General features: G+C 48.5%; 1 protein-coding gene across 1 annotated transcript in view; it reads right to left on the reverse strand.

Annotated features, from left to right (window-relative positions):
• Positions 1–4,586: 4,586 nt before the first annotated feature.
• The window catches only part of Catsper4 (cation channel, sperm associated 4), a 12,560-nt gene continuing 5,965 nt past the window's right edge, over positions 4,587–11,181 (reverse strand). Inside the window, exons 4-10 of the mRNA XM_013032313.1 lie at positions 8,548–8,645; positions 8,250–8,370; positions 7,930–8,063; positions 7,071–7,248; positions 6,156–6,364; positions 5,719–5,884; positions 4,587–4,640 (exon numbers count right to left, since the gene is read on the reverse strand). Coding sequence (XP_012887767.1) covers positions 4,587–4,640; positions 5,719–5,884; positions 6,156–6,364; positions 7,071–7,248; positions 7,930–8,063; positions 8,250–8,370; positions 8,548–8,645 — 960 coding nt within the window. The remainder of the gene's footprint in view (positions 4,641–5,718; positions 5,885–6,155; positions 6,365–7,070; positions 7,249–7,929; positions 8,064–8,249; positions 8,371–8,547; positions 8,646–11,181) is intronic.

The following is an 11,181-nucleotide window of genomic DNA, read 5'->3' on the forward strand; positions in this document are numbered from 1 at the left end:
GCCCAGGCCCAGAGTTCAGGCCCCACAACTGGACCCAAAAATAAAAAATAAATAAAAGAATGAAACCTGTTGGAATTAAGAGGAAGTAATACAGAGAGTGATAGCGGTGATATTGGTCCAGACAAATTGTATATACATGTGGTAATATCACAATAAAACCCCCCTCGTATAACAACATATGCTACTTTTTTTAAAAATTTAATAAGTTCCAGCCAGGTGCTAGTAGCTCATGCCTATAATCCTATTCAGAGCCTGAGATCTGAAGATCATTGTTCAGTCAGTCCAGGCAGGAAAGTCCATGAGACTCTTACCTACAATTACCAAAAAAAAAAAAGCAGGAAGTGGAGTTGTGACTCAAGTAGCACTTTCAAAGGCACCAACCTTGAGTGAAAAAAGCTAGGAGACAGTGCCTAGAGCCTAAGTTTAAGCAACAGGATCAGCATGTGAGCACACGTGCATGCGCACACACACACCCGCACCCCCCCTCCCAACATACAAGTCCTGGTGTGTGTGTGTGTGTGTGTGTGTGTGTTTGCACTCTGAGGGGTCTGGCCCCTGTCCCTCAGCTCAGCTCAAAGCCAGAGCTCTACCACTTGAGCCACAGCACCACTTCTGGTTTTCTGGTAGTTTTCTGAATTCTCAGAGACTTTCCTGCCAGGGCTAGCTTTGAACCATGATCCTCAGATCTCAGCCTCCTGAGTAACTAGGATTACAGGTGTGAGCCACTAGCACCTGGTTCTATTATATATATATAAGGATATATTGGGCTGGGAAGGTGGCTCAGTGGTAGAGCGCTTGCCTTGCATGCATGAGGCCCTGAGTTCGATTCCCCAGCACCACATAAGCAAGAAGAAAAAAAGCCAGAAGTGACGCTGTGGCTCAAGTGGTAGAGTGGTAGCCTTGAGCTGAAAAGCTGAGGGACAGTGCCCAGGCCCAGAGTTCAGGCCCCACAACCAGACCCAAAAAAACAAAAACAAAACTAAAAGGATATATTCTAATAAATGTATATTTTATGATATATATGTATTTATATGTTAAATATAAACATATAAATTATATAAATATACAAATGTTTATTTATATTCTATATATTTACTAGAATATATAAATTCTAATAAAAGATAATCCCTAAAGTAATATGGTCCAGGTATCTCACGTGATCAGTATATCACTACTCTTCCTCACCTGGTAAACTATTCTACCAAAATTTAGTGAGCATCTAACTTGCCTAATTCTGTGTCACCTTCTCAAAATATATTGGTGTAAGGGGAAAACATCGGTAGTACACACCTGTAACCCCAGCACCTGGGAGGCTGAAATAAGATCCTGAATTCGAGGTGAGAATGAACTACTTATCTAGATGCAGTCACAAAACAGAGGAAGAAGTGGTGAATATGCAATTAGACAAACAAACAGACTTAACCTTCCAGTCCATCCAAAACACCAGCCCCTCCTGGTGTCACAGAGCTCCTTAACTTCTTCGCCATTCCGGACACCTTACCTGGACTACCTCCTGTTGCGGGAGGGGCAGGAGGCTGCCCACACTCTTGCTTTCTTCACATTAGATGCCAGTAGTAATCCCCCAGTTTTGACTCCAAGGCTGTCTCCAGACATCATCAGATATCCCCAAAAGCAAAATCGCCCCCAGCTCACAAGCACTGGTCTAGGGGACTCTGTCCAAGTGCGCTCTGTCCGCCCATCCCGCCCCAGGGTGATCTCTCTATGCGTCTTCAAACTTCACTTTCCCAGGGAGCAGCTTCCTGACCTCTCCAACTACATCAGCGCTTTGCGTTTCTGGGTCTTTCTAAGTTCTCCACCTTACACTTTCTGAGTACTCAAACTCGTTTCACCTAGCCTTGTCCACTGCCCGCTCTCTCCCTGACCACTGGCACGAGCCTTGGCACACTCCCGCTGCAGTGACTGACAAAGAGAAACGGGCAAAGGGGGGGGGCGGGTAATGTGACTGAGGCTGTGAGACTCAAGGTGGTGGGAGCTGAGGTGACGGCTTAGTCACGGAGCGCATGCGCTCCGCAGTTCCACGATTTCACCCCCATCGCCCCCCCCCTCCGCCACACCGACGAAGGTGTATCCGAAGTATACCCGCAGGCTACGGGAGGAGGAGGAGCAGGGTCGGCCGCTCCGACCGGAGCTCCCAGAGAGAACTTACACAGGCCTGAAAGCGGGCGACAAAGTCCCTCACTCGGGGACACCAAGTGCGGCTACCACGTTCACCACAAGCAGCAACTCCGTCCGTCCCTCAGCTCCTATAACGGCCGTTACACGCCCGCCAGGCCGCACGCCCCGGAGCGCGCGCCCTCAGGCTCCGCCCCATTATGGATCCCAACCAATAGGGCGTCCAGCCGCGTGAGTTTCTCTCCCCTATGTTCCCACTCCAGACCAATCGAGAGTCGAGCTGCATCGATGTCCCACCCTGTGCACGCTGCCCTCCGCGCGGGAGGGGGAGGGGGCCCGAGGGCGGGGGTGCCGGGCGGGGACGGCGGGTCGTACTGCGCATGATTCAGCCGCGATCTAAGGCGCTGTGCCGCGCCTCGGAGTCGCGTCCTCTGGCTTTTACTCAGTTCGGCCTGTAGGTGGAGTAGAGCTCACCGAGTCCTAGAGCGGCCTACTGAGCCTGGGCCAGTAAGAAGCTGATGGCCAGGGCTTGTGGGAACCCACTCAACCGGCCTCACCTTCCTTCCACTCCACTACCAACTGTCGGTTCCCGCCCCCGAAGAAAGGGGTCAGATGACCCACACAGGAGGCGGGTGTGGCCGGGGTCACTGGCTAGTTTGGAGTCTTGGCCTGATTTACTGGATAATAAACCTGGGTATGATAGGTAGATGATAGGTAGAGGACTTTTGTTAATATGAACCTTAAGTCTGGTAACAAGTTTTCAGACTGTTTTTGTTACTGTTTTGTACCGGAACTGGGGCTTGAACTCGAGTCTGTAGCACTTGCTTAGCTTTTTCTTTTTTTGTCAGTCGTGGGGCCTGAACTTTGAAGAGCTGTCCCTCAGCTCTTCAGCTCAAGGCTAGCGCTCTACCACTGGAGCCACGGCGCCACTTCCAGCTTTTTCTGCTTATGTGGTGCTGAGGAATCAAACCCAGGGCCTCATGCATGTGAGGCAAGCACTCTACCACTGAGCCACCTTCCCAGCCCCTTGCTTAGCTTTTCTAATTGAAGGTTGGTGCTCTACCACTTGAGCCACAGTTCCACTTCTGGCCTTTTGCTGGTTAGTTGGAGTTAAGAGTCTTACAGACTTTCCTTTCCCAGCTGGCTATAAACCATGATCTGAAGATATCAGCTTTAAGTACCCTAAAGTCCCTTAATATCTCAGTCTCAGGACCTTAAGGGTAGAAATTATATTTTCTATTATGTCTAATTTTTAGGGATATGACTTCTCTTTTCTAGAAGGCCTTGAAGGTAGCCTCTGATTCTCTAATCAAATTAAGAGGCTTCTTTTGTTTTGCTTTTGTGGAGCTTGAACTCAAGGCCTGGGAGCTGTCCCTGAGCTTTTTTGCTGAAATCCAGTGTTCTACCACTTCAAGCCACAGCTCCACTTCCAGTTTTCTGGTGGTTAATTGGAGGCCCATGCTGGATTTGATCAGTGAATGATAATCCTCAGATCTCAGCCTCCTGAGTAGCTATGCTTATAGGCCACCAGCACTAAGCTTTTTTTTTTTTTTTGAGGATGTTATGTAATCTACATTATAACATAGGTTCTGTAACCTAGGCTGGTCTGTAACTCACTATGAAGCCCAGATTGTCCTCAAACTCACAATCTTCCTGCCTCCCCCTCCAAGGTACTGGTATTTCAGGCTTATACCATCATGCCAGATTTTTTTTGGGGGGGGGTTGGTCATGGGGCTTGAACTCTGGACCTAGGCACTGTCCCTCAGCTCTTCAGCTCAACTCTACAACTTGAGCTACAGTGCTACTTCCGTTTTTCTGGTGGTTAATTGTAGATGAGTCTCAAGGACTTTCCTGCCGGGCTGTCTTTGAACCATGATCCTCAGATCTCAGCCCCCTGAGTAGCCAGGATTACGGGGGTGAGCCACTGGCGCCCAGCTCATGCCAGATTTATCTATCTTTTCCATCAGATCCACTGCAAGCATCCCAAGGAGTTGGGAATCCACCAATCAAAACATAGTTGATTCCAACACAAAAAAATTTTTTATTGTCAGTATACAGATACCTGGCCTTGGCGTCCTTGTTGGCCTGACCTTTATCTTTCAGTGCCTGGACCTACTCAGGCTTCACCCAGCTCTAGACTGGAGCAGGTAGTCAAGGATGCCCTTCTTTAGGCCAAAGCCTGGCTACCTTGGCCAGTAGCCCTCTTCTGTGCTCATCCTTGCCAACAGGGCTCTCATTCTCATCCAGCTTCCTTCTCCGTCTTGGTTCCTCTGGACCTGAGGCTCACAGGCACAAGCCCTGCAAATGCTGCCATTATCACAGTCCCTGGCCACTGCCCAGGTATGAGGGAGAGAATGGGCATTGGCCAGATTGTGCCCAGCCATGCTAGGGATGCAGGAAGATGCAGCAGCTGGCTGTATGTGTGCAGGCCCCTTGGTTTCTATCCCGCCTCCTCAGTGGTTGAACTTGTGTTTGCTAAGCATTGTATTTGTGGTCGATTCATAAACCTGCAATTAAGAGGGTTTTTCATAAGTTATCCTGCCTTGGTATGTCAGATTCTTCCTTCCTCCCTTTCTTGAGCTTCAACAGCTGTCCAATCCAAACTTTCCAGGGAAGTTCTTCAATATGTTTAACTATAGAGCCTGTGAGCTGGGGAGCCAAACATTTACCAGAATCCTGGTCGTTCTAACCCAGTCCAATTGGCAGAAGGCAAAGAAACACCTTTTTTCTATCCAGAAGCGCAAGCTCTCTCTCTCTCTCTCTGTCCCTCTCTCTCTCTCTCTCTCTGATACTACTCTTTTTGTTGTTGTTGTTGGTCATGGGGCTTGAACTCTGGGCCTGGGCGCTGTCCCTGTGTTCTTCAGTTCAAGGCAAGCCCTATACCACTTGAGCCAAAGTGCCACTTCCAGTTTTCTAGTGATTTACTGGAGATAGAGTCTCATGGACATGGGGCTGGGAAGGTGGCTCAGTGGTAGAGTGCTTGCTTTGCATGCATGAGGCCCTGGGTTCGATTCCTCAGCACCACATAAGCAAAAAAAAAAAAAATAACAAGCCGGAAGTGGAGCTATGGTTCAAGTGGTAGAGTGCTAGCCTTGAGTTGAAGAGCTGAGGGACAGTACTAGGCCCAGAGTTGAGGCCCCATGACTGGACCCCCCCCCAAAAAAAAGAATCTCATGGACTTTCCTGCCTAGGATGGCTTTGAACCACAATCCTCAGATCTTAGCCTCCTGAGTAGTTAGGATTGTAGGCATGAGCCACTGGCACCTGGCTTAGGATACTGCTCTTAATGAACCCAGATGGCCATCCATGGTTCATTTGCCCAGAGGAGCTGAGCTGGATGAAGCCATACTAAGAAGAGCTGGGAAACAAACTGGCTTCAGGAGCAGAACCTGATAGAACAGGGTAGGGGCCTTTCAGAGAAGGGTAGGGTGGGATTTGACCCAATATGGGTGGTGACAGCTGCAGTGGGTGGTAGTTGAGGGAACGGACAGGTCTTGGAATAGAGAAAGGCACTTTGACAAATACACCAGTGGCTGGGCTGGACAGCAGGACAAGTGCTGATTGGGTAGGATAGGGAAGCCACACCTTTTCCCTGTCAAGCAGTGCTGAGAACAAGTCTTGCTGGGTAGCTAAGCCTCGTGTGTCCACTGAGGACCCGCTCATTGATGACAGACTTGTAGACATGTGTTTGCGTAACAACTCCTCTTCCTGCTCCTTGTTGTAGCGGATGGAGCGTACTTCCTCCACGATTCTGGTGGGGCAGAGAGGAAAGTGCATTCAGGGGAGGGGGACAGCTCTTCTACCTCTTCCCCGGTGTGGCCTGTACTCCTCCTTGGACATTCCCTACCACACACCAGGACCCTCCTTTTCCCTCACACCCACCAACAGGCTGGGGGACCCTGGGTGAATCACTTAGCCTCTCTGGGCTCCAGGATCCACATTAGGAAATGATAAAGGCATGAGATCAGACCCAGCCTTGACTCATGGGACTTGGGGGGTACCCCCAGTACTTCCTTCCCTACCTGTTGAGCTCATCTCGGATCTGCTTGTATTGCTTCAAGTTCTCCTGTATTGCTTCAAGCACCAAGCAAAAGTTGTCACATGTGTTTTCTGTGAGGCTTGGCAGGGCACCCCCTACAAGTGGTTCCTGGGGGGCAGGTTTCTCCATCCAGGCCACTGCACAGTGCACAAGTGGCAATTCGTCATCCCATTTCTCATCTTCTTCCACATTCTGGGGGAAGGGCAGAGAGAGCATGCATGGTTCTCTCCCCTCCCCTCCTTTCCTCTCCTCTCTTCCATCCTCCCCCCACCCATCACTCTCTCTAGCACTTGCTTTCCCCCATTGAGCCAGACCAGGAACCCTCAGCTCCATTCAGTATTAGCTTGCCTACCTTGTTTGAGGTCAAGTGCACCAACCCATCCTCCACTTCTTTGGAAATTCTCACCCCCTTCCCTCTCATTGCATCCCTGATAATTCCTACCCAGTATACTTGGAAAGTCCTGCTTATTCTCAAGTCATGGCCTCACCTCCTTCTCCAATCATACTGAAGCTCTGCTGAATGACTATTCTGTAGCTATCGTTTATTGTGTGTTTACTATGTGCCAAGCACATGTCGGTGTTTACATAATCTTCAGTGGAGCCCTGTCAGCTAAATACCAAGATTATTGTATAGAAGAAACTGGAGACTGCATTGTTGAAATGCTCTAAGACCCACACAGTGGTCACATCTAGGAAATCCACACCCCAAGTTGAGGAGCGGGAAGTCCAGACATGGGGCTCCTGGTCTTGGATTTTATTTTCTTTTTGCAAGAACACATATGTGCACATGCACACACACACACACACACACACACACACACATACAGATACATACGTACAAGTTGGCACCCATGCACATAGCCCCTCGCCTCCCTCTTGCCCTCCCCATCCCACACACCTCGCTACTAAAGATTATTTGACGCTCTTTGTTCTGCTCTCCTGTCTTCATCATTTGTTCCAGATTGGTAGTCACCACAACGACAAACAGGTTGATACCGACGAAGGCACCGACAGTGATGAAGATGGCAAAGTAGATGGCAGCCCCTATCTCCATTGCATACTCTCTCCTCTGCATCCTAGAGATGGCACAAGGGACCACAACAGCTTTCCAACCTTTGTGAGCCTCTGTTTCCTCTTCTATGAAATGAGGACATTATCCCCAGGTCTACAGGGACTTCTGCCTGTTTTGCAACTATTGTGCAGATCTAATTACTGACTCCTGAGGGGGGAGGGTCATAGCACCTGCTCCTTACTAATGTGCTGTTGACCTGCTGTGCTGCTAGATAGCGGGCCAACACTCAGAGCGGCCCTGGGGAGTGGTTTGGACATCAGCAGTATCATATATCATTGATTACCAACACTCTCTTTGTATATATATATTATAAATGGAAGCGCTCTGTACCAGCCTCTATATGGGGAGATTCATATATATTTTCTCTACTGATTCTCACAATTTTCAACATAGTTAATAACGTATTTGCTGGGTCTTTAAAGATAAGAGTCTCACAATTTTTTATGTCTGGGCTAGTTCAAACTCAGATCTCAGCTTCCTAAGCAGCTAGGATGACAGTTATGAGCCACTAGCATCCAGCTGTTTTTCCTCACTACAAAGCTTTGGGTACCACCTTCCTGCTAGGCCAGCCCTGGAGCCCCAAACTCCTTGTAAGCCCTTTCCCCCCATTTTCCTGCCATATAGCAGTTCCAGCCCAGTCCTTGCCAAGGTGAGAATGAGGCCTGGGAGTTCCATTGGCACTCACTGGAAGTCCCTGTAGATGTCCAGCCAGCCATCCTGTGTGATGCAGATGAAGAGGGTGTACAGGGCAACCCCCATGTTCTGGAAATGCTTGGGCACGAATGCGCCAAAGAGTGTGACTCCAAACACAGAAAACACCTGCCAAAGAGACCAAAGTCCCACCCTAACATCATCCAGGGGCCTTGGACATGAATATGCAAATGACAGGCAAGTTGGTGCTGCCCATAACCATGAGCCTCTTCTCTAGGTTTCCCATTTCTCCCCATTGACCCAGATACTCTGTTTCAGGGAAGGGGAAGGGCTAGGGTAAAGGAGGGCACTGACCAGCATGAAGAAGAGGATGAGGGCCATGATATTGGCCATGTCAGGCACCGACTGTATGATGACACGGATGATCCGGGCCAGGGGCTCCACCGCCATGCACACGTGTACCAGCCGAAGCGCCCTGTGGCAGAGCCTCTCAAGGATACCCTTTGGCTCTTCCCAGACCTGCCCTCCCTCCTCATTGCCCACCCCCTAACTGCCCACAGAGGCAGAACTGATGCCCAGCTAATAACCACCTCCCCCTCTCATTCCTGAGATCCAGAAATGTTCCCTCTTTTCTCCAGAGCTCCCAGCTCACCTGAGCGTGTAGGTGACAGCAATGTTATTGAGTTCATTAATGAAGAACCCCAGGAGCAAGACAAAGACAATAACGAAATTGAGGATATTCCAACCGTCCTAAAAGTGAGTCAGCCCCAGAAGGATCTGTCATATTTAGCCCTTGATGGCTGCCTGAGTTTCCCTCCTCACACCCAAGGATGGGGGGGCTCAAGAGCATCCTCTTCTGCCCCCAAACATGTACAGGACATGTCCACTTACTGTCCTGCACATCTGCCAACAGCCAAGTGCAAACTCAGGAACTTATAGTGAAGACCCTCCCTTCACATGTACCCTTTGGTCCCTAGTCTGAGGCCCTCTTTGGCTAGTGACCTGTTCTTGTCCTACAAATTAGGTAACCAGAAAACATCTGGATACTCCTGCCTTTGTGTGACACAACAGTTTATAAAATGGATGAATACCAAATAAACACACCAAGCAATACTGCTTCAAACTGGATGCTAGTGGCTTACATCTATAATCCTATCTACTCAGGTGAGATCTGAGGATTGAGGGTGGGTTGTTTTTTTGTTTTTGTTTTTGGTTGGTCATGAGATCTTCAGCTCAAGGCAAGCACTCTACCACTAGAGCCACCATGCCACTTCCGGTTGCACTCTACCACTAGAGCCACCATGCCACTTCCGGTTTTCTGGTGGTTAATTAGACATAAGAGTCTCACAAACTTTTCTGCCCAGGCTGGTTTTGAACCCCGATCCTCAGATCTCAGCCTCCTACCTAGTAGCTAGGATGACAAGCGTGAGCCACTGACACCTAGCAAGATTGAGGTTTGAAACCAGCCCAGTCAGAAAAATGTGTGAGATTCTCATCTTCAGTTAACCAGAAAAAAGGTGGAAGTGGGCCAGGCACTGGTGGCTCACACCAGTAATCCTAGCTACTCAGGAAGCTGAGATCTAAAGGATTATGATCTGAAGCCAACCTGGGTAGGAAAGTCTGTGATACTCTTTTTTCTTTTCTTTTTTGTTGGTTGTGGGGCTTGAACTCTGGGTCTGGGCGTTGTCCCTCAGCTCTTCAGCTCAAGATGAGCACTCTACCACTTGAGCCACAACACCACTTCTGGTTTTCTGGTGGTTAATTGGAGATAAGAATCTCATGGACTTTCCTGCCCAGGCTGGCTTTGAACTGTGATTCTCAGATCTCAGCCTCCTAAGTAGCAAGGATCACAGGAGTGAGCCACCAATGCCTGGCAGTGATACTCTTATCTCCAATAAACCACCAGAAAACGGGAAATGGAGTTGTGGCTCAAAGTGTTAGAGTGCTAACCTTGAGCAAAAAGAACTCAGGGATAGCACCTAGGCACCAAGTTCAAGCCCTACGACCACCAACAACAACAACAAAAAACAACTCCAGTCCTGGAACATAAAAGAAAAAAGAAAGGAGAGGAAATGAAAATCCACTTGTCTATAAATTGATTATTGTATTGAACAAATATTAAGCTCCTGCAGTATACCATACCATGAACCATTTCCTGAGAATAAAAGGTTTTTGTCCTGTAGGGCTCGCAGATTAATTTGAAGGATGTGGAAAGACCAAAAAAAAAATTTTTTTTGGCCAATCCTGGGTCCTGAACTCAGGCCCTGAGCACTGTCCCTGAGCTTCTTTTGTTCAAGGGTAGCACTCCACCACTTGGACCACAGCACCATTTCCGGCCTTTTCTATTTCTGTGGCACTAAGGAATGGAACCTAGGATTTCATGCATGCTAGACAAGCACTCTACACTAAGCCACATTTCCAGCCTGAGACAAAATATTTTATATGCATACATGAGAAAGACCAGAGCGGCTGGGAACCTGGCCTAGAGATTGGAAGAGACCTACTGAAGAAGACATCCCCATAGGTATGAGAGTAAAGCAAATGAAGAGGGAAAATCAAATACTTGTGTGTGCTGGTCCTGGGGCTTAAAATCAGGGCCCGCACACTTTCCCTGAGATATTTGCACTCAAAGCTAGTGCTCTACCACTTGAGCCATACCTCTACTCTAGTTTTTTGATGGTTAATTGGGGATGTGTCTCACAGACTTTTCCTGCCAGAGCTGGGTTTGAACTTCAATGCTCAGATACTAGCTTCCTGAGTAGTTAGGATTACAGATGTAAGCCACTGACACCTGCCTAGAATACTTACTGACACATGAAAATTCAAAGTCGGGCTGGGAATATAGCTGAGTGGTAGAGTGCTTGCATAGAATGAATGAAGCCCTGGGTTCAATTCCTCAGTACCACATAAACAGAAAAAGCCAGAAGGGGTGCTGTGGCTCAATTAGTAGAGTGCTAGCCTTGAACAAAAGAAGCTCAGGGAAAGTGCCCAGGCCCTGATTTCAAGCCCCAGGACTGGGGGGAAAAAGTATATTTTTATCTGGTAAATCATAGAAAAAGTTTTCTAACTCTTGCTCTAGACTTCTATACATACCCTCAATCCCAGGTATAAAAGTCAACATTTGCCTGACTACAGAGCTGGATCAAGAATAGGAACTAAGCAGGGTAATGAAGGCTCATGCCTGTAATCCTAGCTACTCAGGAGGCTGAGATCTGAGAATGGAGGTTCAAAGCCAGCCAGGGCAGGAAAGTCCGTGAGACTCTTCTCTCCAATAAGCCACTCAGAA

Source organism: Dipodomys ordii, unplaced genomic scaffold (genome assembly GCF_000151885.1).
Source record: "Dipodomys ordii isolate 6190 unplaced genomic scaffold, Dord_2.0 Scaffold6, whole genome shotgun sequence".
Lineage (NCBI taxonomy): Eukaryota > Metazoa > Chordata > Mammalia > Rodentia > Heteromyidae > Dipodomys > Dipodomys ordii.